Source organism: Bactrocera tryoni, chromosome 2, assembly GCF_016617805.1.
Source record: "Bactrocera tryoni isolate S06 chromosome 2, CSIRO_BtryS06_freeze2, whole genome shotgun sequence".
In the NCBI taxonomy this organism is placed as follows: domain Eukaryota; kingdom Metazoa; phylum Arthropoda; class Insecta; order Diptera; family Tephritidae; genus Bactrocera; species Bactrocera tryoni.
Genome location: NC_052500.1, coordinates 19613210 through 19640923, shown reverse-complemented (window position 1 = coordinate 19640923; position 27714 = coordinate 19613210). Strand labels below are relative to the sequence as shown.

The 27714-nt window shown below is 34.1% G+C and overlaps 1 protein-coding gene across 1 annotated transcript; it reads left to right on the top strand.

Annotated features, from left to right (window-relative positions):
• On the top strand, positions 1-26862 carry LOC120767694 (proline-rich extensin-like protein EPR1). Its single transcript, XM_040093885.1, has 4 exons — positions 1-52; positions 3948-4036; positions 12005-12222; positions 26505-26862. Exons 1-4 carry the CDS (start codon positions 1-3, stop codon positions 26860-26862), a joined length of 717 nt encoding a protein of 238 aa, XP_039949819.1.
• Positions 26863-27714: the final 852 nt, after the last annotated feature.

Here is a 27714-nt window from a genome sequence, read left to right as displayed (position 1 = left end):
ATGGATGAAAACACTACAGCGCTGAGAGTATTCGAGACAGTACCCACCGGTGGTGAGTGGAAACAGAGCGAGAGGAAGACCTCCATTCCGTTGGAAAGCCTAGTTGGAGAAGGACCTGGTGCGGTGCGGTGTTGTAAGCTCAGCTGTAGCCACATAAGCGGTGTCTACGTCAATAAAGTATAATATAATAAGAAGACACATAATGAATGCAATAGTCCAAGCTTAGATTTTAAATAATACACATTTGCTTAGTGAGTGCGCAGGTATCGTCTATATTTTCCTGCTTTCAATAGACTTATTTTTTCAACCCAAGACCTCTTTTCTTTCGCACGGCGGATACGTTTAAAATATAACGGTACAACATTTTAGAGACATTTACTAGTTCATTTCTCTCCGATGGGAAATTTGGAGACATAAATCTGCCAACAGACTGCGTTTACTACAACACCACCTCCAGCCTGGAGCTAACTCCGCTTGGTGATTACGCAAATAGATGACGTCTTTGTGTCTGCGATCGCCGCGTTTGCCACCGCCTCGACACTACTGTCCGCTGGCAAAGCTGTTGACACTATTTTGCCACTAATTTTTTATGTCTAATGTCGCCAACATTACGCTACCGGCACGATATTGATGCAATTTTATTGCTGTTACAATTGCAATTGTTGCTCGAGCGTTCGCCTGCGCTTGGCTGTTGACAGTGCTGTGCCGTGCGGCATGGTTTACGGCGTCTGTGGCATTGTAGCTGTTGCAACATAACGCACTTGAATTCAGTTGCTCTCATTGCGCATGCCGTTGCATGTGCCGCCATTAGTGGCAGTGGCAAATGTTGCCCTCAAGTGCAGCAATCAACAGCAACTGGTGCTGTCGCATACATTCATACATGCATACACTTGTAAGTATATGTAATATTGGTAGCAGCAACAAAAAGAAATACAACAAGCACTTAACGACGTAGTTTTTGTCTCTCCAAGTTTTGCTTTTGTTTTTGTTGCTGTTTCGTTACAATTTCCAATCATCGACAGCGGCGTGCTGCAGGCGGAATGTGGCAAGCGACGTGTGTTTCTTGAGTTTTTGCCACTGTTGTTGCAGCTGCTGCCGCGCTTAAGCATTTATCGACTGCTTCGCGCATTTACAACAACTTCGTTGTTGTTTCTATTGTTGTACAATATGTTGTAGTGCGACCGACAACTTGACCAAAATATGAATGCACAAAATCGTCGCAGTTGTAGCAGCTGAAGCAGTTGCAACTGTGGTACGCGTCTATTTCGAATTTATTTTTCCGATTCTTCTTTCATTAACCCTTATGAGATCAATCGGGTACCAATGACCCCATAATATATTTTTTTTGCCTTTTTATTCTGCTTCATCTTTCGGAGATCTTAAAATGGTACGGCCCATAAAAGTATCTCTGACTTTTCTATATAAAAAAAAATAAGGTTCCTCAGATTTTAGAGCTTGTCAAACTATCATTACGACAAGAAGGGTCGCTATTAAATATAATTTTTTACTTTACGTTATTTAATCCGGGATTGAATAGCTGTTCGTGTACGAATCGATTATGGAGAAACAAATCTAGAATTAATGCTTCTGACTGTATGAGTGGAGTCCACATATTTCGATTGAGAGTTGGGTTTGTTTAATCGGAAATTTTATCCCGCAAAGGACTGTAGGTTAAGCTAAGTTAATTCGTAGGGTTGATACAAAATAAATGGAACTCACAATATCAGTCTTTTGTGTTACTCAAAAACTGCTTAAATTGTTTTACCTCCTTGATCGAGGAAGCGTTTTCAGCTTACTATAAATTTATTATGTTGATTAATATCAATCCCAGCCACTTCGCAAGATTCACCAAAGGTGTATAAAGAAAAATGTGACAAATGACCTAGCCCAGCACAATGTACCACGTGTGTACCAGTGTCCAGTCAGAACCCCTACCATAGCTGTGTGATTGAATTTGCTTTGTAACAGAAGTTCGGTGGACCAGAAGGATTTCGCAGTCGCATAAGTTCTGGTTGTTGACCAGTGCCTGCTAAGCTTATTGAAGGTCCATAGTTTCAGCGCTAGAGCCCAAGGGGATATCGGACAACGGACTCGAATGCATATTTCTCAGAAGGAGACTGCACTTCGGAATAATATATGTACCTAGCACCACCTTGATGGCAGCCACCTCCGCTTTAAACTCACTACAGTAGTATGCAACTAGAGTTGATAGGGAGCTCCCGACTGAAGACCCCACCTCTTACGCTCCCTCTTTATTATGATCCATCTGTGAAAACGCTCACTGCAGCTCTTCTCCAACGGCTTCACCCCGCTCACAAATCCTTCGCAGCTGTATGAGCAGAGAGGGTATCGCCAGGTGAAGTTTCGCGATGCAGTGGTCTAGAGTTTAACGAATGGTAGCGACGTAATGGAGGATTTCAATGTGTCCCTGCCCAGGGCCCCTCATTTAACCAGCTTTCCTAAGTCTAATAGTATGTAGTAGCAGTTTTAGAGTTACTTAGTACGCATATTGCGCAGGCGGTAAAGGACTGTAAGCTCGACAGCTTTCCACAAAATTATTTCGATATTTTTCAACACATCATAACGGTTAATATTTTATATTTATTGTGATTTGGTTTATTTTTTCCAGTCTTCCGCGGCAGTTATTTAAACGCAAAGTAGTTCAAAGTGATTGTAAAAGGCGAACATTGGCTGCTGTTGCTGAGCATGCTGTGGTTGTTGTTGTTGCAAAACTAGATGCACTTGTGGCAGTCAGCTGCTGTCTAAGCAGCAACATTATGCAGCTTCTTCGCCAGCGTCAATGGCATTTTCCCATCGCATTGTGCACACGACTGGCCACTTTGGCCATTACAACAGCAGAAACAACAACAACTATAGGATAAGCAAAAATAACAGTAACAACAACAATGTGGCCATAAAAAGAGCGATTGCAAATGCGATCATACGTCTGTGATTTGACTGTTGCCACTTCATTTTGCTCGCATTTTGTTTTTTTTTTCGCTGCGATTGTTGCTTATTTCGTGCCTGCTGCCGATAGCCTTACCTTACCTTAGCTTTATTCAGCTTTGAGTGCCTGCTTTGCCATCTGCGCTTGGTTTTTGTTGCGCTTGCTGGCTGGCCTGTAGTTGATCGGCCGATTTTTTAATGTCAATAACAACTGTCGTGTGGGGACTGTAGGAAGAAGGCGAAAAATAAATAAGTGCGTAAGAGAAAAAATAAATTTCTTGCTGCCGTTATTGTTGCTGTTGCAGTGACTGCGCTTGCCGCGCATTGATCGCTATCGGTTGCCGCGGAATTGCGCCGCATGGGGTGCGCTTGCGTAATGCGTAAATTGGCACCTCCACTGCAGCGCCATGCCGATGCACTGCACTTTCGAGCGCGAGTGTTGCCATAAACAAAAAATAAATAAATGAAAAAAATGGAAAAATTACAAAAAAAAAAAAAATAATGAGAGAATAAATAAAAAAATTCAAAATATCGAAAAAAATAATAAAAAAAATATATTTGAAATAAATTTAAAAAAAATTAAAGAAAAAATTATAAAAAATAAAAAATAAAAAAAAAAAATAAAAAATATCGAAAAATGTTATAAAACATAAACAAAAAAGTTAAAAAAATAATGAAAGAAAAAATTATAAAAAAATGGAAGAAATAAAGTACATTGTAAAAGAAAAAAATTCGAGCAACATCCATAGCATTCCAAAAAATGTAACTGTTTTGATGTAAGCACACCAAATACGTAGGTTGCCTTTTTTATTTCGCAATTTGGCTACCCTAGTGTTGTAATCTGGAAACTCACAACTTTATCATATAGTTCGACATTTTCTATAATTTTCACATACTATGCTATTTGTGCTGTTTACAGTAACTTAAAATATTCATCTCGGTAAAAAAATGGAATTAAATTGCAAATATTTCCCCTAAAAATCAATTATGGATACCCCAAGGTGAAAATCATGGTCTACAGGCAGACGCCGATGCTGCAGACCGCCTAACTTCGGAAAAGAAGATATGTGAAGTGGAGAAGGATCCCAAGGTTAGTGGTCATCGGGGTTTAAACTTGTACACAAACTCTTAAAATTATATACTGAGTGACTTCCCTTCGATTGCTCTAAAAAGGATGCAGATGAAATAATAAATAATTTTACAAATTAACCTCGATCTTAGCAAATGAGCTTCGTTAGCCCTATTTAATCGCATGGCAAACGAACAGTTTGATTTGGTTCTCCTTTCGGAGCCATTGGTTAAAAGGATCGCATTTGCGGACTGAGGACAGCGAACTACAAATAATATATGGCTAACTGCGGTCTTACGATTAGCGCTCGTATTATGGCTAGGAAAAACCTTAAAGTTTTTATGTTACGTAGCCATACCAACCATGACACCACAGCAGTAAGCGGACAGTCTAGAGGACACGCAGAGCTTTCATGGGCATCATTACACACCGGCCTAGCACTACTAGGGGCGTGATAATCAATCAAAAATTATTTGAATCTATCTTCGTGCCTCCGCTTTTAAGCTCCGGATATTTATATAAGTATATGATCATCCAAGAAAGAGATAAGAAAAGCAAAAAATAAATTTAGGAAATACTTTTGTAATGATATCGAGACTATGATACAAGCTTGAGCAATACACAACTAGTACATAACATTAGGTACCTTCAGAAGTCAGACCACATCTGGACGCCATCCAGTTAAGAGTCTTAACTTTTGACGTGAACTAATTCGGCAACAGCTCACCGATGAAAGTAATCTAATTTTTGGTGAGAAAGTTCCATGAAGGAACAGTGTTTATCGATGATATGGTGAAACCAAACGTGGACGTAAATCAGTTCTAGACGATTTGCGTGAAGGTTGTCCAAAATCAGTTCTTGTACCGGAAGAAATTGGTGCTGGGCGCAAACGGATATTGTGTGATGTGACCTATCATGAGATTGAGACAACGATACTCGTTAGTTGGATCACACATTTCATATGGCATGAGCATTTAGCTGTAAAAAATGTGTTCACGGTAGATCTCATACAATGTTTCAGTCGCTCAAAAAAAAGTCGTATTGATTGGTCGAGAGAAATATTACAAAAATTCGATAGCGGTGCTTCCATACACGTTTATGACACATTGACAGGTGACGAATCGTGGATTTAAGCGAATAAGGACGAAAGTAAAGAGGATGATTTGTGGCCTCAAAAATATCAACTTGTTTACCTCATCTTACCTCATCTAAACTAACCTAATAATGAATTGCCGAACTCCACTTTTTCATCATCATCAAAATCAGACTTTATGGCTGTTTTCTGATGAGTGATATCTCAATCTGAGCGGCAAGAGTGCTTCGACAAACGGTTCAAACGCATGCCAAAGTGCATAGATCATAATGGAGAAAATTTCGAAAAATAAAAAAGTGCTTTCCGTTGATTAATATTTATTTTTATTCTCTAATTCCACAATATAAAAGGCAACCCTTGTAAAAAGCTTTTAGGCCAAGCTTGTGAGATTCCTTCCGCTCCACATTTGCATAGAATGCTGAAATATTGACTTTTCGAATTCAAGCTGATTGATATAAAATGCTTTCATTTGGTGTTGTCTTTCTTCGCTTTCCTTTTTCTAATAAAATGTTTATTTATTTATTTTTGATTTCATTTTGCTCTACAATGAGAAACGTGTAGTCTCATTGCAGAGCATGTTGTAACCACATGTTGCATCATCACACGCACACATCCGCATTGTCAGTGTTGCCACTTAAAAATGCCATTACATTTGACATTCCAATACACAAAATGGTTTGATTGAAGATTTCTTGTTACAGATTTTGTGTCGAGAGAAATAAAACAAAAATATAAATAAAAAATATGATTTTATTTTTAGGTGAAAGTGTTTTAATTTTTTACCTTAAGTTTTTGTTTTTATTATTGCAGCAACAGTTAACGTTGAACATAGTTTCAAGTGTTTTTGTTTTATTTTTTTTGCTTTGAAAAAATTGTTAGCCTTTGCTTTCCGATAACGAGCAATTGCATAAGTGCGCGAGGAAATATGGTTTCGTGGGTACGAGCACATTACGAGCTCTGATAGATTCCCACGATCTACGCGCTTGATGTGGTCTACTTGGTCACTAATTGACATTTTGTCACTTTGCGATAGAGAGCACGAATATTAGGTAACCATTTAGTTAGGTATTGGATTCAAAAAGTGTCAGCAATAACCCTTCTCTTTTTATTGCCGAGATTTTGAAGGGTCGAAATGTTAACCACAAATTGATTTGATATACTTTGAATAGCTTTAGTTATGTCATAACAAATGTTTAGAGCACAAATTAAATTATCCTTTGTGAGGCTCCGTTTATTCATCAGATTGTGAGGGCTAATGAAAAATGGATACATTACGACAACCCTAAACTCAAAAAATCACACATGAAACCTGTCCCACCAGCCAAATCAACGGCAAAATCGAATATACATGATGGAAAGGTTCTGTATTTTATGTGATCAGAAGTTCGCGCGGTATTATTAGCTTATCGCAACCATTAATAGAGAACGCTGCCGGCACCAACTTTAATCTTGAAGCGAACGCTTGGGGGAAACTCCAGGAACAGTCTAGTAGACTGAGAAAAAAATTTTCCAGCATGGTAAAGCTCGGCTTTATGTTTCAAGATAGGTAAAAAAATATTTGGGAAGACAGCGTAGAGAAAGTTTTGCATTGCCTTTGTAGTGCAGACCTCTCCCCTTCTGCTTAACATTTGTTTCGGTCGATGTAGAACGACCTCACTGGATACGGTTCAGAATTTCACACGTAAAATTGGCTTGAATCTTTATTAATCGCCAGCAGGCATATTTCTTCTAGGATGGAATCCAAAAATATCGATGACGATGACCTTAGCATTGTTGTCCTGTTCTCAGAACTCAAGGGGTTGGTGGCTGATTTCCAAAATACTATAGTGTATTTAAAAAAAAATATGGTAAGTAATTCACAAACAACTTGAGGACCATCCACTCAGATAACAGAGCGTTCAGGGCTGGTCAAAGAGTGCCTAACCTCGATGCTATTGATCGCGAGTGTCTTTGTGATAAGACTGGTATGGGTGCCAGGTCACAGCGGAATCGCAGCAAACTGAAAAAGTTGGTGAGATAGCAAAAAAAGCACCCTAGAACCGCTATCGGTAGTATGGGAGCGGATGATGGTGGATTAGAGTATATTCAGATCATGTTATGGTTAGTGGTAGATGCACGAATATGGGAAGGAATAGGAAGGATTATACATGAGTTCAGTTCTATTATACAATGAAAAGGGTAAAAATCGACCCCGTTTCGGTTGGTCGGTCGTACAGACTCGGAAAACTCATCATTAATGGATTTGGCTTAATAAGGTAAAAAGTTATAGTGGATAGCTGAACGACGGTTTGCAATCGAACGATGTCCAATCTGCCTGGCAAGAAGCCGTGAACAGAAGCGGCACCAAGGTTTAGCTATATCGAAAACTGTTAGCCTGACGACCTTGCAATAAAGGGCACCCTTACTCACATACCATCAGGCTGGAAAGGAGCCCGTTCCTTTGCGTTCTAGCGCTGGACCTATGAACCTTGGGTGAGCTCAGCACTGTCCTATTGGCACTGACATGGCGAATCTAAAGATTTTAAATATTTTTTATTGGAGGACATAACTTGTCCATATTGGTTAGAGGAAGTTGAGGGGCAAGCATCAAGACACTTCCTTCTCCATTGTCCCATTTTCGTCAGACCCTAATTTCATACCTTCAACAAACCAGACGAGTAGGCTGGAGTTGATATTAGCCGCTTCAATATACTTGAGGCAGGCTCAAGCAGCTTTTAAAATTTGTGAAAGTAATTTTGATCCCTAGTTAGGAGTTATGGTCATCACAATGAACAGTCGCTTCTAAGCTGTCTTCGTGGGATGTTTCGTGGCCTAAAAAATATCAGCCTGTTTACCTGAACTAAACTAACCTAACAATGGATTGGCGAACTTCACTTTTTGTATCTTTTGGGTATTTTTCTATTTTTCGAATATGGGACATAAAACATGGTAGTTTTCTCGGTATATGAAGCTCAGTAGAGCTACTCTATGGACAGCTGGTCTGTTAAGATTTTTCTTTCCTGAACTAACTATCTGGTTTCGCTGTTTCGACTCACAGAATTTCGGATATTCGCAAGATCCAAATATACTTAAAAATATATACTATATATGGATGTTTGCTCTAAGATACCCTGTTTAACCCTGATTAACCCTTACTGAGTTGTGAGACCAAGCGCCATCGCGGAAAAATCGGTTTTTCTGATAGCGTGCGTCGTGTGCCAGAATTTTCAAGTCTCGTGGCTTAAAAATACAACCATTTAGAGAAACACCTCAGACAAGTCCCTTTTAGTAACGTTGGCTTCATTAGCATACAATAATGAGTACTGCGCAGTCACTCTGAAGAATAAAATATGTATTTTAACACAGACAAGTGATTTCGTTCGCACTTTATCACATCTTTTAACATAAATTCTAAAGCACTCATTTAGGAAAAGATCACCAACATATTAAGACAAAATATTAACCCAAATTCCTCTAAGCCACGATCCACACAGTCAAATGGGCCTCAAAATCCTACTCAAAACCACGCTTAACGTTCCCAACTGTTGCTGACTGCCTGACGACCATTTGAGTGATCTTCAACCAAGCGAAAGTGCGAGCGATCGTGCTGGCAATGAACGTTGTTGCCAAAAAGCCAGCATCTGTTTGACTGAACGAACGTAATGTTTGCTGGCGATTTGACCGCATGCCGCTGCCACTTTGCGGCATTTGGTCTAATGAGAGCGATCACGAGACGAGCCAGCCAAGCAGCAAGCAGACCACAGCTCAAACAGCCAGCTGTAAGAGTGTGGAGTATGCAACATTTGGCATGATGAGATTGTGGCGCATGACGAAGATGTTGCAGCTGCAGATGAAATTCATGAAATTCAGTTGGAATAAGCAAAGTACAAAAACATAAATAAATAAATAAGTAAAGTAACGAAGCGAAAGACAGCAATTGAGCGCACACACACAAAATGAGGGAAATAAAATTGTAATGTAAAATAAAAGCAAATAAGAGAGCAACGAAACGTGGCCAATGAGGTTTGGGGCTTGATGATCATTTGGGTGGCAAACAGCAGAAGACCACAAGACCAACACCACCACCAGCTGAGTTGAAACAATAATAGTAACATTAATAACAATGAAATGAAAATGAAAACAATAACACCGCTGAGACGTAGCGGTGTGGAGAGCGGCGGCGATGCGCACGAAGAGCGCGCGCCGAAGCGCAAACGTTAAGCGTTGGAAAAACTTGCGAGCTGCAGAGAGTTTGGGCTTTTCTTACGCTTAGGTGAGGTAATGAAACCGAAAGTGATCGCACACGTTCCACAAAATCAACACCGAAAAAGCAGCAACAACACAAACACCAACTGTAACAGCAATCAGCAACCGGCGCGCTACAATAACATTGGCAACAATGAAAGCAAAAGCGCAGCGCTTGAAGTCTTCTTCAATTGCACCCAAAAGCTGGTGTACCCTCACCCCGCCACCCGTGTGCCAATCTGCCTCATCTATTGCTTGAGCGCGCGCGCGCGCATTGCAGATGCTCTACGCATGCGCAGACAATTGGCTTTGCTTTTGCGCCGTGTCTTCGTCGGCGTTGACTTTGCCGAAACGGTTTTTGCGACGCGTACCTATATAAACGACAAACTCCGCAGCAGAATCATGCAGAAAGACGCGCCGCGCCGTACAGTCAATTTGGTCTCTTGTCGACTTTGTGTACTTGTTGTATTTGGATTTAAACTTCCGCAGTAGCGAAGCGCCGCACATCCTTTGAAATTACACCGTAAAAAACTAAAAACTGTTTTCGAAAAACTCAAACAAAATGAAGCGTTTTTGTGCGGTACGTGTATGAGAGGAGTCTTAACTGTTAGACAAAGTGTATTTTTTCCAAAAACTTAATTGTTAAACAAAATATTAAAAAAAAAATATAAGAAAAATTGTTTATGTGTGTAAAAAAAACTCAAGCAATGAAACATCTCATTCTCAGCCAAATGCATAAAAAAAATTACCAGAAATTTATGGAAATAAACGCCTAGTCCTATTTAAGGATCGAAGCATTATTAAGGAAAATGTGAAAAATAACGGAGTTTTAAACATGTGTCTTAACTGTATTAACTTTAAACCCCAATATTTTTTAATAAGCATATAATAAATTATGAAAACTCTTATATAAATATAAAATCCAAAATGAGTTTTGAAATAAATAACTGAATAAAATAAAAAAGGACCTTATTTTGATTAAAAATGGACTGAAGAAATTAAAAAAATAATATCAATCAATTTGGAAAATTTCAAAATTTAATGCTTTCAAATAAATAAAATGAAAATGCAGTGCTGAAATTTTAGAAAAATCCCAAAATTTGGCAATAAATAAGTTTAAAAAATTTGTAAAATTATTTCCTAAACCATATTGGTTTATTTTGAACAGATGAAAAATTTTAAAGTTAAATTTCAAAAATTCGAAATCTCAAATTCAAAAAATTTAAAAAATTTTCAAATAAAAGGAATGAAAAAAATTGATTAATTAAACAAAAATTAATTTCGAATTTTTAGTTTGGTCATTTAGAAAATTATTTTCTAAATAATGTCGTTACAGTTTTGAAAACTAAATATTTTTGAAAATTATTTTCTAGAAAGATGCTCTTGCATTCTATATTTTTTTTTAAATTCAGCAGCAGAAATATGTTAGCAACAATATTTTTACTTCGATATATTTTCTAAATGCTGAGAATTTTTTAAAAAGTACGAAAATTTTTGTAAGACTTAAAATAATATCAGAGTTTTACAGTTTGGACATTTCTAACATTTTTTCTAAAATGTTGTTATTATTTTTGAATGTATATAAAATACAGTTTTAAAAGCAAAATATTTTTCAAAATTTGTGTTTAGAAAAATACAATTCTTGCTTTTTTCTTTTTTTTTTTAATTGGAAAAAACCTCCTTCGATATATTTTTCAAATGCTCAAAAATACTGAAACTTTTAACAAGGATGAAAATGTTTCCGAAAAATTAAATACATTTCCAAAAATTGACAGCTTGGAACTGTTTGGAATTACCTCCTAAATAAGATTGCCTTTTTTTTTGAACGTTGGAAAAATAAGTTTTGGAAACCATATATTTTTGAAACAAAAGTTTAGAAAAATAAAACTCTGGCTTTCTATATCCAAATTTTAGAGAAAACCTTTATGATATTTTTTGAATTGGAAACACTTTCTACTTAAATGCTGGAAGAAAATTCGAATTTTTTAAAACGCACGAAAAGATTTTCAACCAAAAAACATAAATTTCCAAAATTCACAGTTTGAAAATTGTAAAAATTATTTCTGAAACTATTCTTTTTTGTATTTTGAATGCGTAAAAATGCAGTTTTCAAAACAAAATATTATAAAAAAAACCATGAAAAAACGTTTTAGTTCAAAATTTTAGATAACTAAAATTCGTTCTATATACTTATTTTAGTCCAAAATTGTATAATAGTTTTTGTATTGAATAATAATTTCTAAATGCTGAAAAAAAATCATAAATTTTAAAAAGGACAGTTCTAAAGACAAATTATTTGTCGAATAAAATTAATGCCATTTTTATTTTTAAATACCACAATTTTCTTATTAATAAAAAAAAAATTGTTAAAAACCATATCCATATGAAAATAAAATAGAAAACAAAATCGTAAAAAATCACGAATATATAAGACTGAATCACATTTTATTAAAAAAAGCTACCTTCACTAAATAAATGTTTATTCCAACAGAAGTTCCACACGTTGGAGACATAAGTATAAAAATATTTACCAGTAAAATACATTACTTCAAGTACTTTGAACTCAAAATCGGCTAATCAAACCATTATTTCTATGTTGACGCCCTCATTTATAACTTTCGATGCCAATTGTGCTCATACATGTCTTTCACTGCACTCTTCTCTTCCCGCAGGTTTTACTTGTTTTGATTGCAGCTGGCTTGGCCACAGCACGTCCAGAACCACCACGTGACAGCTACAGCGCCCCACCCCCCAGCAGTTATCAACCATCGGCGCCCAGCGGCGGCTATGGGCCACCACCGGTATATGGACCACCACAACAACCACCTGTGGTACATAAGCATGTCTATGTGCATGTGCCACCACCAGAACCAGAATATCAGGCACCAAGGTAAGTCTCAAAGGAAATGATGAAAGTGGGAGAGAAAAAAGTGGGAAAGTTTAAGTCCTTTGAAAACGACGCTTGAACATTTCCTAGTTCTTAACATATAGAGAATATTGGCGAAAAGTTGAGTAGCACCAATTAAGGCTTTCTTAATATACATATGATATACATATTTGTGTTATCTAAATTAAGCTGAAGTTTGATTGGAAAACTCTTATTTCCTTCCTTTTTTCTTTGAGAAAAACAATATTCCTTCAGAATAACTAAGTCTTTCTGCTCTTTTGATTTCAAGAAAAGAGTACTGTGTAAGTGCTGTAAATCAGCTGGTGACAGACTGAAATAGAGAAAGTCTCAAAAGTCATAAGTTGGATCTTATTGGTGAGGAAAATCTTATAAGCCCAAATGCTATAGACTATCGGACCAAAATATTTAAGATCTAATTTCTTGTCGAACATGTTCCATATGAAAGCTGGTTAGACAGCTGAACTCAATACAAGCATTCGCATTAATTCGCATAACCGCTTGCCATTATTTATTTGATTATGCCAGTTTATGTAATTTATACCAGTTGTGTGTTCGATTCGCCAAAATTTTTCGAATCGAGGACAGCTAATATGAAATGTTCTGCGGATTCATAAATACTTTTTGATATGAAAATATATGCACATACTTATGCTTATATTTTCCTCTAATTCTGTCAAGATTGTCACTTGTTTGCATTTTTGTTTTTGTCATTTGAATTGTGTTATTGACAGTTTCCTTTCAAGCCGTCATAAACCAAGACAATGCAGTAAAACTAGCGCATATAAATCACAGAAATGCCGGACAATGAAAAATATTTACGCAGTTGACAATTACAGTGGCGATAAAAATTTCATAACATCGTATTTTTTATAACGGCAGTAATATTTTAATGAACAAATGGCTTTTGATGGTATCCATCAAGTTTTGCTTGTGTCGATATTGCGTAGTTGAGACACACCATTGATAATAATTAATCGAATACAGGCCAAATAAATAAAAAAATAATGAGAGGGAAAAAATACGAAGATACATATGTATATTCAAAATTATTATTCGCACATTTTCTTCAATTAATTGGTTTGCCAAGAAGTCTTTCTTAAAGTAGTTGTAGGACAATTAGATACTGTTGACTAAAAACTGCCTCCTTTTAGTCTTGGGTAGTCGTTTACTACTTTTAGATCGCGTAACCTGGCGTTACCCTGTCTATACGCTTTGAAAGAAGCCTCACTCTCTTGTTGATGTCTTCCGTGTTATTCTACAATTCGAGTTGCCACGAAGTCTTTCGGGATCTTCAATTAGATATAATTTTTCTCAAGAGAGCTGTTTTCATTGATTTTTCCGATTAAGATCTGCGTATAATTAATTTTTAATTTTTTTTTATAATTTTCCGTTATTTCACTTTAATTAATTTCTTACATATAGTTAGCAGGGTTACCCTGATTTTTTGTATACAAATTTTAAATTTATTAGAATTAAAAAGTTTGATTTTTTTAGCGTTTCTAGTTATATTTTTTCAGAATTATTCATATTTAAAAAAAAAATTAAAAAAATAAGTAAAATCACAAAATCACTTTTATAGTGTGAAAAAGTGTTGCCACCTAATTTTATATTCAAAATCAGAAGTAGATTGTTTAGCAAAATTGGCAATTTAAAAAAAATAACAAGTGAAACTTATTAGCAATCAAAAATTGGAAACCAAAAAAAAAATGTTGCCACTTAATTTAATTTTAATGTTGCCACTGAAATTATTTTTTATGAGAATCAGCATTATATTTCACAAAGAAAATTTGATTTGACAATTTTTGAAATTAGATTTATAAAATTTACAGAAGCGTTGCCACCTAATTTTTAAAAGATAAAAGTAAGAATTTTTTCGTTCAAAATCAAAAAATTTAATAAAAAAAATTGTTTTACAACTTATTATAAAAAAAAATATAAAAAAAAGTGTTGCCACCTAAGTTTCTACAAAAAATCAGAACTATTTATTTAAAAAAAAATGGACTGTTTTCAAAAACAATGTTTATAAAATTTAAAAAAGAGTTGCCACTTCATTATTTGTTTTATGAAAAATTAGATATTTATCGAGAAAAATAGGCATATTTAATAGAAAAAAAATAAAATTTAATTTAAATTTAAATATTTAAAACTTATTATTAGAAAATTTTAAAATCTAAAAAAGTGTTGCCACCTAAGTTTTTTTATTAAAAGTAGATTTTTTAGTTGCAAAATTCAACTTGCAACTTTCAAAAAACTTTAAACTTGTTACTAAAGAAAAAATTTCTAATTTCTTTATTAAAAATAAATAGAACTGTTTTCGAGCGAAGTTGGCAAATTTCTAAAAAAAATAATATTGAAACTGAAATTTATTAATATTAAAAACATATATATGAAAAGTGTTTAGCCACCTAATTTGCCATTTAATATTATTTATTAAAAATTAGAACTGTTTTCGAGCGAAGTTGGCAAATTTCTAAAAAAAATAATATTGAAACTGAAATTTATTAATATAAAAACATTTTAAATATTTAGAAAAATGTTGCCACTTAATTTTTTTTTTATTAAAAATTAGAAAAAAATTGAAGTAAAAATTAAAATTAATGTTATCACTAAAAAGATTTCAAAATTTAGAAAGGTGTTGCCACCTAATTTTTTTTGTTAAAAATCTGAATTTTTTTCTAGCAAAACTGGCGAATTTTCAAAAAATTAAAGTTATAAAACTATTCAGCCAGCTATCTTCATTAATATATTCAAATATTGTTATTTAATTAAACCAAAAATGCCACTTAATTACCGCTTCCTTATGATCTAAAACCAAGCTGACACAAAAAATAAAAATTAAAAGATCAAGATATAAACACGTTCAAATTCCACACATACGAGACGGCATTTTCAAAACCTTAAAACGAATTCGCCGCACTTAGGCGGAAATTAAGCGCACATTTGCTGCTTGAACTTAGCACCGTTAACGGTAGCAGCGTGAACCTACAAGTCGTGCAAAAACGAAAGCCAAAAAATCCAAAATACACGAGTGCAATTGCATGAGCCCGAGCAGTAATTGCCACAATGTCAGCGCCAACAAACGAGTTGATCGCATTAGACTGACAGACGGCAGCTGTTTGAATGACAATTGACGTTCAAATGCGGCAAGCTGTTTATGGTTATTGGAAAATGTGGCAAATAAATATGAAAAGGCATGAAAAAAGTTTGTAAAAAATTGCAAAAACGCACGCGAACTGCACAAATGGTCTGCACATGCATACTTAGACAATGGTGGCAACGCTTACAAGGGGCACGTGATCAAAACGAATTCATGTACATAAATAAATTGGTGTTTTGAAATATTTGGAACGTGTTTTTTGCGGCAGAGTAACTCAATTCAGTGACTAGGATTTGAAAAAACGGCTCGAGGTTGCTTTTAGGAGGAGTTTTTATAGCAACAATTTTCCTTTTATTTCACTTCAATTTTGTCTATTATTTAATTTCGGTAGACAATAGCATGTCAGCAGCCACTTCCTTATTGCAAAACAACTTACTTTTTCATATAAATACAGACAGATCTACATGTTGCATATGCATATCATGCATTGAGGATCACTCTCCGGTGAAAGGCAGACGCTTTGATGCGCTTTAATTTTATTGTTGTTTTATTAAAGTAGCAGGTGTTAAATGTCGATACGTCTACACCATTGTGATTATGTAAATTATAGTTAAGAGAGTGCTTAACGTCATTTAGCATGAACTTAGTGTTGACATACATATTTACATAAAATGATAAGTGCTTAGCAATTATATATGAGTAATTGATGAACTGTTGGATGAGTTGGCAAGGAAAGGAGGAAGTGCAGCAATGCTAATTATACAGAAAAGCTTTCTATTTTAATATAAATAAATTGTATGATTTTTACCTCTGCATGACAGTGCGAATCTAGTGGCTTTAGGGCTTGTAGAGGTTATGTTAATTATTCACTGCTCGTCATCGTCTATGTCATCGATTATGTGTTGATAGTATGATGTCATCAGCATTAAATAATTTTTTCAGCATTAAAAATTTACTTATATTATTTAATGATAATTCGATTGTAATCTTTACAAAGAAAATTTTAAAATATGACTGCTACCTTCTTGGCATTACTGTTTTTGTAATTTAGCTGTGACATGATCATCCCGAAGCATGTTTGAGTTAAAATTTTCATACTTTGGATCATTTTCTGTAAAAGTTTAGAATTAACGTTCACTAACACCCACAATCTGATCAACCTACTTATAATTTCGTCATTCTTAGAAGTGAACGACTTGATCATGACATGATCATCAATTTTCCACAATATTTGGGTTCAAAACTTTTAGATTATGTTCAGTTAGTTATGGTCCTCTCTTAGCGATTACTGTTAAGTTCTGATACGCATGATACGCAGACTGAGTCATTTATAAAATTAACCCTAACAATGAAGTGATCCTCGCATAAGCAGTGCGCGCTATGATCAGTTTTACACCCTTCTTTCACATTTTTCTTAATGATGTTGTTTTTTTCCAAAGCATTTAGAGAACAATCTTTACACAAAAGCTTCACTATTGATCGTTGATTTACTACATGAATAGCTACTGTTGTTTCTTATGATATTTCTGGCTTGAAGCTTAAAAATAGTAAACTCATAAGTTTTGAGCAGAGTTCAATAATATTTATTTCTTGCATTATGATTGCTATGTTCCATAGAAAAAATTAAAAATATTAGTCGTTAAAGTTGATGTACATTTTTTAATATTAACGATCATTTGCAAGATCGCTTTTAATATAATCACATCTTTAGCTCACTTTTCAAGGAATTCACGACCAGTTGGCTCCCACGAGTTGTGCTCAAATATTATTTAGGGAATTAACTTTCATTACCATTGTTAAGCTCAGGAAAATTATACGAAAGCTGCGATCACTGGAAAGATCGCTATAAAAGATTAGGCTATCTATGTAAGTAATCGCCTCTAAAGCTCACTTTTTAATGCATTCAAGATATTTCTGGCCTGACAGAATAAATGAAAATATTATTCGAAAAAGCTCATTCAAATTATACGAAAGCTGCGATCTCTTGGAAGATCGCTAAAAAATATTGAGTCATATAAATAAATAATCGCCTCTAAAGCTCACTTTTTAATGAATTCCAAAAAAGAATAACTTTTTTGATTAAATAAGCTATAATTTTCTTCTCTTGACTAATCAAAAATTTCAGAACGAAAAATATACAATATCATTTGGAAACGAAGATCATTTCAGGATCAAATTATAGCAACTGTTATTTATGACAGAAGTTTACTTGAAATATACAAACTTCAATGCTGATTGTTAACTTATGATTGCTTTTAGCTTTCTCAAGCGATATTTTTGACTTCCAGGTTAAGAATTATGAGCTCATAGGCTACAAGAAGCGATTGTAAGAACTCGATCGTTTTAGTAGCTAAGTTTTAAATATTTCCAAAAATAAATGCATGTAGTTGTTAATGAAATTAAAGAAGTGTATAAATTAAAAACTCTATTTAAGTGCGTCCAAGCTAAATTACATTGAAAATATTAGAAAAGTAGCTGATCTTTAACCACGATCACTTTAAATTCGAAAGTTTAGATAATTTACTGATCGTGAGCCAGAACCACAAACTCATTTAAAATTTACAATTTTTGAAAAGTTACTTGACGGGACTTTTATGCGGCACGGCAGAATTTTATGGCTTTAAGTGATGTCGCTCTGTTTTAAGAGTTTTCGAGTCATAGAAATATGGTGTAAAAGATCAGTTGAAGATTCATTTTAAATTTTTTTTAGATCATCATAGTTTAAAAACAACTTAAGGGACACAATATTATGAACATTTTAGCAGACTACTTAGTTTTGAGCTTCCTTAAAGATGCTTGAAATAATAATTTTAAGCAAATACATAATTCAGCAATTAGCACACTGTGCCGGCTAAAACTGATATTTTGGCTAATTATTAAATAACAAAAAATACATTAATGTATAGGTAATACTAAATATATTATAAGTGGACATTTATATATATTTTTACATATACATATGTGCTTATATTACATATATATGCATGGTATACATATATAAAAATATACCAAACACGAATATTTGGGCATTAAGAGCAATTAGTTCAGCTACAAAATATTTTGCTTTAAATTTATAACTTTACTTTCATTTTAACTTCCAAAAAAAGTTGCAAAAAAGGAAAAACAAAAACAAATATGTGTGCTACGAATATAGGTACACAAATGCCTTTGGGTGACTAGTACAAGTGGTACCAGCAGCGACCGCCAGCGACGGCAAAAGCGATAACATCATAACTCCAAAAAATCGCATTATGCACAATTGTAATGAAACTAGTGCATATGTATGTGTGTAAATGCCGTTAAACACAGCAATCAGGAAGTACAAAAACTTAGCGTAACTCTCTTTTGTTTTTGTAAAATTTTGCAGTAGGCCACATAAGGCGCTGACAACATTGTCGCCATGGGCGTGTGGCGCGCCGGTATTTCGCTTGCTGCCTTCTAAGCGCTGAAAATGGTTGAAATAGTTTACGCTGTTGTAGGTTTGCTATAACAGTTTTTCGCTTGTTCATCAGGCTTTTTATCAAGCTATGCCGCTTTGTAGTTATTTTTGGTATTTTCAATATAAAAGTGAGCATTTGCCTTGATTATTTAATTTTTTTAATTAAGTTGGCAGTGTTGCTAAAGGCACAAATAAACAAATTATAGCAGCGCTGGCATTTAAGCATTTTAGCGTTGCCAACTGCCATCTTGTCGATCATTGATCCTCACTAGCATGTCAAAAATAAATACTTTCAAAGGCTTCCCGTGAATTTTTCAATTTTCCATTAACTAATATAGCGAAAAATAGTACAAAAGTGATGAAAGAGGCAGCTTAATACAACAAACCACACACCAGCAAGTGAGTAGTGCAGGTAAAGCGCTAAGTTACGCCTACAAAATCAAACAGTTTGCCAGCTAAGTGATCGCTTGTGGCTCACATTTTTTTTTCATATTTACACCGCATTTAGTATCTCTTCCTTCTTATGTAACATGTAATCTGTGCTCTGTTTGTGACTTTGCGGAAAATGCATACCATAAGTGGTGATGTGTGGGTGTGTTGCTGGTGAAGGCATCAACGTTTAACTGCATTTCATGCTTTCTTGGGTGTTAGTTAAGCAAAAAGAAAAACGACTCCCAGACAATTAGATGAAGTTACAGCAAAAAATGCAATAATGCAAAACTACTTGTATTTATACATATGTAATACTTTGCTGTCATCGCCCACGCGTGCAATTAAGCGACGTAAGCGGTTTTAGACCGCAAATAAAAAGCGATATGTGTGATAAGTCACATGTGTGAGAAGTTATGATGAATTATGTTATTTTTTGTCTCAAATGAAATTATGCCATTTTTATGCGAACTAGTTGCCAACTGGTTACAAGTGAACCACTTTTGTAGCCGGTGCTGAAAGGGTAGTGTTTAATGTGTAGTTTCATTTATGTTCTCATGTTTGCAAATTATTGTAAACTGTCTTCATTTGGTCTAGTTGTCAACTGGTTATATGTGGACCATTTGAATAATCATGTTTGCTCCTGTTAATAAAACAGGAATATAGAAGCAATAGCAAAACTTTTTGGTCATTGATCTTAACACAATTACAAAAAATTTTGAAAAATTTCAATAAATGAAAACAAAGGTACCTAAAAACAATATTCAGCTAAATTTGTTTTGATAACATTGTTATGTTTCTGAGCATAATTAAAAATGACAGTCGAGGAAGCTCATGAAAATGATTTGAGATCAGCGATCACTTGTAAGATCGCTAAAAAAATACTAGTCCATCTAAGTATGTACACTAAAGTTCCCTTTTCATTGAATTCAATACAACAACAACTGTTTGGTTAAACAATTTTAACCTTCTACTAAAATAAAAATTTCGAACCGTATAATATTCGCTAGCATTTGCGATCGCAGATCACTCAAAGGATCATGTTATATCAGTTGATATTTTTGCTAAAGGCTTGCTGAAATAAATAATCTTGCCTTTTTCAAATACCGAACGCATTACAAGGATCGAATGAAGGTTTTGACAATTCAGAATTTGAAGTCTATTTAGACTAAAGATTGTAAAAGATATTAGTTATTAGACGCGATCATAAAAATTTCTCACACCGAATATTAGCAAGGACAAAAGGTGAATGTTGTGAAGAGCCAATTTACACTCTTGACTTGTCAGTGTAATTCATATTTTTATGAATAAAAAAAATGCCAAAATATCATAATGAGATCGAACAGAGATCACTGATCCTATGTACAGGAGATTTTTAGAAAATTCGACATTTTACTTATGAGGAAAAGACAAAATTAAGTTTGCCGTTGTGCTTGTAAAATACTCGTACAATGATTTATACTGAGTTTAAAATTGCATTCAAATATCTTAAGCAGATCAACGATCTTACGCTTGACCATTGGAAGTATTACATAAATTCAAAATTTGAAATTTATCGCTGAATTTGGTAGCAGTGTAAGGATCATCAAAATCACTGGAGACAATTTTTAAGAGACAGAGTTTTTAAAAAAAAATTGAAATAGTATTATTTATTGTTTCACTCTTTGAAAAGTATATGAAGCTATAAGAAATAAAAAAAATGTATGTTGAGGACCTTAAATTTACAATAAAATTTTTTGACCTTTACACCATTAAAATTGATAAAGTAAACACTGAGTAGCTCAATCATAATTCCATCATACAAATTTATTTTAATCTTGCATAATTATGACGCTCTTGATAACTTGCATTGCAATTTGATGCGACTATCACTTAGAAAGTAAAAGTCGTCATTATTTCAGCAAATTCGGATTTCCTTCGCAATTTATTTTAAACTTTTGCATCTTGGCATTTCTCCGGCAATTGCTGTGAGTCGCCACTTATGTAAGCATATATTACAACAAACAATGTTGTAATGACAACAACAATTTTAATAAAAATCTGCTAGTGAAATGACTTGCCCATTTTTATTTTATTTTATCATTATTACCATTATTTGTTTTTGTAATGCAAGAAGTCACGTTGATGGATCTGTTTGCGCTGAAAGCTCTTCACTCGCTTCACAGGCTTTTTGTATAATTTACAAAATAATTTAACGCTTGAGGAACAGTTGCGGAGTGAAAGGCTCGTGAAGGTGTTTGTGTAGCAAATTTAAGAAGAAATAGCAAAGAGTTGCGAATAAAAAAGTGGCGAAATGGGTTGAGCTGTAACGGGCTGCTGTAGTGCTATCGAATTACTTATGTATATACATAAGTATACTATACATATATATATGGATGCCTGGAAATGTTTATTTAAGTACTTTTGTTACAATCGTTTTGTTGTTTTTGAAAGAGTTAAGCGCTCAGTTTGCTGGTAAATAAAATAAATTAAATGTTGCTAAGTTGCAGAAAAGTGTTAGATTCTGCTAAATAGTGACATGTCATGGCGATAATGTAAGGAAGTGAGTTGAAAATACAAAATATTAGTAATGAAGGTGCTGTTAATGATAAACAAAAAAAAAAAATATATATATATAATTAAAAAAATTAAGAAAGTCATTAAGATAAGTAAATTTTCGAACTTAAAAAAAATTTTAGTAGAATATACTACTATTTTTATGAAACACTATGAAGCGAAAAAATTATATAATTAAAAAAAAATTATAAAAAGAAGCAATTTTTGAACAAAAAAAAGTAGTAGAATATACTACTATTTTTTTAAAACAGTAGGCAGCGAAAAAATAATGCCTGAGCAATTTTAAATTGGTTGTGGCTATAACTGAAGGAATTTTTAATGCTATTTTATGGATGAAAGCTAGCATAGAAGTATATACTACCTTTTTAAGTAATTAAAAAATAGTTTTTTCCAACACTTCAAGCAATATGAAAAAAATATTTATGGCAGAACTATAAATAAAGCTGCAATATAAAGCTTGACTTTTGGTAAGCGACTGGCGAAAGGAACCCTTAATGAAGCTATTAAACAACAAGGAGATAGCAAACATATGCTCCATTTTATTTATTGTTAATGTGTTAGGAGATTCGAGGTAAAGTAACTCGAATATATTGCTGCTACTAAGTTATAATATAATATCTTAGGTCTCTTATTTTTTTCCATGCGCGCTGAGTTCGGAAAATTGTAAAAAAGTAAACACAAACAAATTCGTAGTAGACTTAAAACGTTATACCAATAATAAGGCTGCCATAAAATCAGACTTTTTACAAAATTTGGCCGATTTTTATTAAAAATTAAAAATAGTAGTAGCAAAAAAAGGTACCTAGTAGAAAAAAGTGTACTAGAAAAAGTTGTAGTAGAAACATAATTTCTAAAAAAAACGTATGTATAATAACTTTTAAACATGCTTAGAACGAGAAAATAAAATTTAAAAAAAGTAGTAGAATTGAAAAATCTAAAAAAGTACTACTAAAAATCACTAAATATTTTTTCACTTCAAAAAATATAAAATTTTTATTTCTTTTAATATTAGTCATAATATCTTTTAATATTTATGTTGGAACACATATTTTAAGCAAAGTTACCGATTTTTATAAGTTTTAAAAGTAGCAGTAGCAAAAAAACGTAGCAGAAAATATGGTACTAAAATTATAATTTTGAGAAAAGTTTTTATAATTATTTAAAAAAAACCGTTATAGAACAACTTAAAAAATAGTAGTAGATTTGAAAATTCCAAAAAAATTAAAGTACATCATTGCAAAACGGCACCAAAATTTTTTTCCAGTTAAGTTTAAAAAGTAGTTGTAGCAAAAAACGTAGTAGAAAAAATAGTAGTAGAAACATAATTTCGAAAAAATGCGTCATAATTATTTAAAACACTTTTATAATGAAACAATAACTAAAAAAATAGTAGTAGCTTTTAAAAATCTAAAACAATAACAGCACATCATTAAAAAAGCACCAAAAATTTTGATACAGCTCAAATTTTTTTATTTTTTTTAACATTAGTCAAGCAATGGAAGCAGAGAAAAGGTAAAACGCTGGATTATAAATATTGAAAAGCTAAATACTGAGAGCTAGTTAAGATCACCAGCGGCGCATAAAGATCTAAATCAACCGGCAAAACTTGGCATGAGCTACGAGGTCGTAGTACACCAGCTAACCGTTAAATCATGCAACCAGCGAGTTAAAGCAGCAATAGTAGTTGTAAAACAGTTATGCGTTCAAACCGCCCACCACCACCCACTTAAGTTTCACTTGTCTGTACTTTGAACTACTTGAACCCAATATTCATGTGAAAAGTGGGAAAATGCAAATGCGTACGCGAACGCTAGGGAAAGCAGCTGAGCCAGGCAGCCACAGGTTGTTGCCTGAAACTGTGTCAATTCGACAATTCAGAGCCACAAGCAGGCAGAGAAGGGGTTAACTACTATGTATACATATATAGTATATTATGTGCATGTTGTTGCTGGCTGCGTCTGCGCACAAATTGCCACACAAACTCACAGCACAAAGTGAAACCAATTAAAGTGTTGCATTGCGTTCGCGGCGCCACTCCCAGACGCAACAGAGTTGCGGGAAAAATCGCATAAATTTTGCGCAAATGAAATGTGGACGGACAGCGGGTGGTGCACAGTAGGCGCGCACAGTAGTTGCAACAGCGGCCGCAGCTACTGTGAAAGATGAGCGCTTGAGATATGTGGCAAGCTTGTGGCAGGCCTGAAAGATGTACAAGTATGTATGGAGATTTGTTGGTTTCCCAAACCAGCCAGCCAGCAAGTGATGCATGCGTACTACGACGAGTGGAGGCAAGTGGGCGGATGATGCTGAAAAATGGAGCATAAAAATGATGAAATGAAAGAGTTGAGTGTTGGAAAAAATTACAAAAAACAAATATAAAAAAAAAAATAAAAAAAATCTTAAAAAAAAAATTGAAATTAATAGCAAGCGCTTGAGGCAAATGAATTAGTTCAACTGTTGCCACATGCAACAAAGGCAAATCTCTGCAACATAATGCTATTGTTGTAAAACAAAATAAATTAAATTAAATAAATAAGTCAGCACACACATGCATACATATACATGTGTGTTTGTAAGCACTTCAACAAAACTTGCGCGCAATCGCCTGACGTTGCACTAATTTGTACGCTGTTGCAAGCGCTTAGTTTGCATACTTAATTTCTTCACACACACATATATATATACATATATATATGTATATACATATATATATTCATATAATGTATACACATGTTTACTTTAATAATTACAAATGTTGTGATCGCTGCCTTCATAATTCATTTTCCCATCTATCTGCCATACACACACACTAACAAGCACACTTTTACTTGGTTTTCGTTTTTATTTTCTTTCTGCTGCTACACAACTAATCACAAGTGACACTAATGAATTGCTGGCGGTGCTGAGCTGTGGCAAAACAAACATTAACTGATTTCATCGACAATGCGAGGTGTTGCCTCATTTGCATACGCCGCAGGTGGCAATCACTTGTCTTCGCTTGCCTTGCGGCGTGTCTTGGCCAAAAGATAATTAAACTTATATTAAAAAAATAGTTAAAATAACACAACATAAATTTAAATAAATGACAATGTGCTTAAAAGTGTAGCGATCATTAACTGCGCTCGAGTTCGCACACAGATTCGTTGCAGTCATTAAGCTGCTGTAGGCGGTTGCTGGGGAGGGCGGCATAATTATGGCATAAAAGGTATGAACTTTGATGAAAGTGAAAGATATGACTGATGGTGATGAATTTTCTGGTAAAGAAAATAAATTAAAAAGCAATTTTGTGAACAATCACGGTGCTGGAAACAAGGAACTTAAAAAGCTTTTACTAAATAGAGCTTTCGAAGCGATACATTTTAATAGCATATGCAATTTTTTTTCAAAAAAACGAAACTGTAGTACATTTGTCTAATGCCGCTTTTTAATAATCCACCGAAAGCTTTATTCTGTGAAAGCTTGACTATGCTCTAAAGAGTTGCTTTTAACTTTGAGGATCAGTCAGTTAAACAGCTAGTTAGTTAAGCAAATCACATAAAAAAGTATAAACACTAATAATAAAATTTATTCCTGGCACAAAAACGAAGTTTATTATTTCGGGATCCCGAAAAATTGAAAAAAATATTTTGGGATTATGTTTAGTTCAACAAGCTGGCATACAAATTATGAGAATAAATCTATTTTCAAACACTGAAATTCGTGATTGACGTAAAATTTCTTGTATAATCTACCGAAAGCTTTATTCTGCGAAAGCTCGACTGCGCTGTAAAGAGGCGCTTTAAACTTTGAGGATCACCAAGTTAAACGGCTAGTTAATAAAGTAAAACATCTTAAAAATATGAATACCAATAGAAAAAGTTAAGCTGGTGAGAAAGTTAATTATTTCGGGATCCCGAATAATCAACAAAATATTTCGGGATTCTTTTTACTTAAACAAGCTAGCATACAAAATATGATCATAAATCAATTTTCAACCACAGAAGTTCGGGATTGAAATAAAATTTCGGGACTAAGTATATTACACAAGTACATAAAACTATTTCCACTAATTACATTAAAAAAAAGTGCTTTATGTTTGCTTGTTTCCCTTTCACATCAAAATCAGAAAAATTTTAATGAAAGCTTTTAGTCGAAAAGTTTTTTAGTTTATCTTTGCAAGCTTTGAAGTTAGTTTATCTTTGAAGTATATATTTACTCCCTAAGAATTAAGTGAAAGCTGATTAAACCTACTTCTTTCATTCGAAAGCTGTAAAAGTTCCAACTTTTAAATAATTTTTGGTGATAAATTCAACAATTTTTAAAAATAAGTATAGTACATAGTGCAGCAGCTCTTTAAAAGCTTTCAAAATAAACCACATAAAAAGAAGTATAAATTTCGTCCTACGACTAAGAATTGAGTAAAAGCTCTCTAAACCTATCTCTTTCTTTCGAAAGCTTCCAAGTTTTAATCAATCTTTTGATGATTAGTTCAACAATTTAAAATCTCCATCCCAAAGCTTTAAAAGTAAGCTTGGTAGCCACTGAAGCTGCTCTTGGAAATCTCTTAAAATTAACCAGTACATAAATTGAAGTATAAATTTCGTACCACTACTAAAAATTAAGTGAAAGCTTTCTAACCCTATCTCTTATATGCTTTATGAGTTCATAACAAGATTTTTTATTCACAACAAGTAAACTTAACTTTATATTGTATTAATTTACTAATTCTCTACTGCTCTTTCTCTTTTTTCACCCTCTCTACAGAAAACCCATTGTCTTCCCACCACCACAGAAGCACTACAAAATCGTTTTCATTAAGGCGCCATCACCACCAGCACCAACCGCACCAGTGATTCCAGTTATACCACAAAACGAAGAGAAGACACTGGTCTATGTGTTGGTCAAGAAACCCGAAGAACAACCCGACATCGTCATTCCCACACCGGCACCAACACAACCCAGCAAACCCGAAGTTTACTTCATTCGCTACAAGACACAAAAGGAAGAGACCGGCCCATACCCGAACAGCATTGCGCCACCACCATCGGGCGATTATGGTGCACCAGCAGCGCCATCGGCACCCTCAGCGCCCAGCTCATCATATGGTGCACCATCGCACTAAATTTTGTGAGCGCAGCAAAGGAAGGATGAAGAAAGGATGGTTAGGAAAGAAAAGATCCAAAGCATATTTTGTTCATACTAGAAAGAAAGTAATGCATGAAGCAGCAATATGGTGTAGTTAATAAGAAAAACATTTTTTAGAGGGGAAAAGATAAAGTTTAAACGGATGTCAGGAGAAACGTGTGAAACGTATGTTCGAGGAGTGTAAAATGTTGCAGATTATCCATTGAGTAGCGTGTGGCAGTGTTGTTGAATGTGTAGAAGAAACGAAGAATCCATGAAAACCCGTTTTCACATAATTTGATAATTTGTAGTCTACTTTTGCGCGCCTAAACTACCTAAAAGTTAAGTTTGTTGATTTTTTGTGGAGATTTGCTCTATTATTTTACTTGTACTTTGACTAACATACGCTACGATTTTAATATTTACTCGTTTTTATTATTAACTGTTACAATAATTTCTAACTAAGCAAATGGAAAAGCGAAAAAAAAAAACTTTTTTTAACGTGTGACAACCAACAACGCCTCGAAGGTCCAGTTTTGCTGGTCCGCAGTTAATGTTTTTGTTTTTATTTACGAATATCAACGCATTTTAAGTTTTTTTTCGAAAATATTTGTGAAAGCACAAAAGCTTTAATGAAAGCACAAAAGCTTTAACGAAAGCTCTTTTTGAATTTGCCAGCATATATTTGTAAAATAGTTATTTTTGTTGTTTTCCATAAGCGTCGCGTTGATAATGTGCGTGCTTGCGCTCTTTACAAGCCGCCCTACTCTCCGTCTCTCTCTCACTCTCTTTAGCGGCTTCTTGTTTGTGCGCGCATTTTTCAACGCAATTCGACTGTTTGTTTCATAAA

Bases quoted from the DNA above. Each gene is read 5' to 3' on its own strand.
- LOC120767694 (XM_040093885.1), top strand. From the start codon at position 1: ATGGATGAAAACACTACAGCGCTGAGAGTATTCGAGACAGTACCCACC. The intron at 53-3,947 runs GTGAGTGGAAAC...GGATACCCCAAG, and splicing joins CGAGACAGTACCCACCGGTG to GTGAAAATCATGGTCTACAG. The intron at 4,037-12,004 runs GTTAGTGGTCAT...CTCTTCCCGCAG, and splicing joins AAGTGGAGAAGGATCCCAAG to GTTTTACTTGTTTTGATTGC.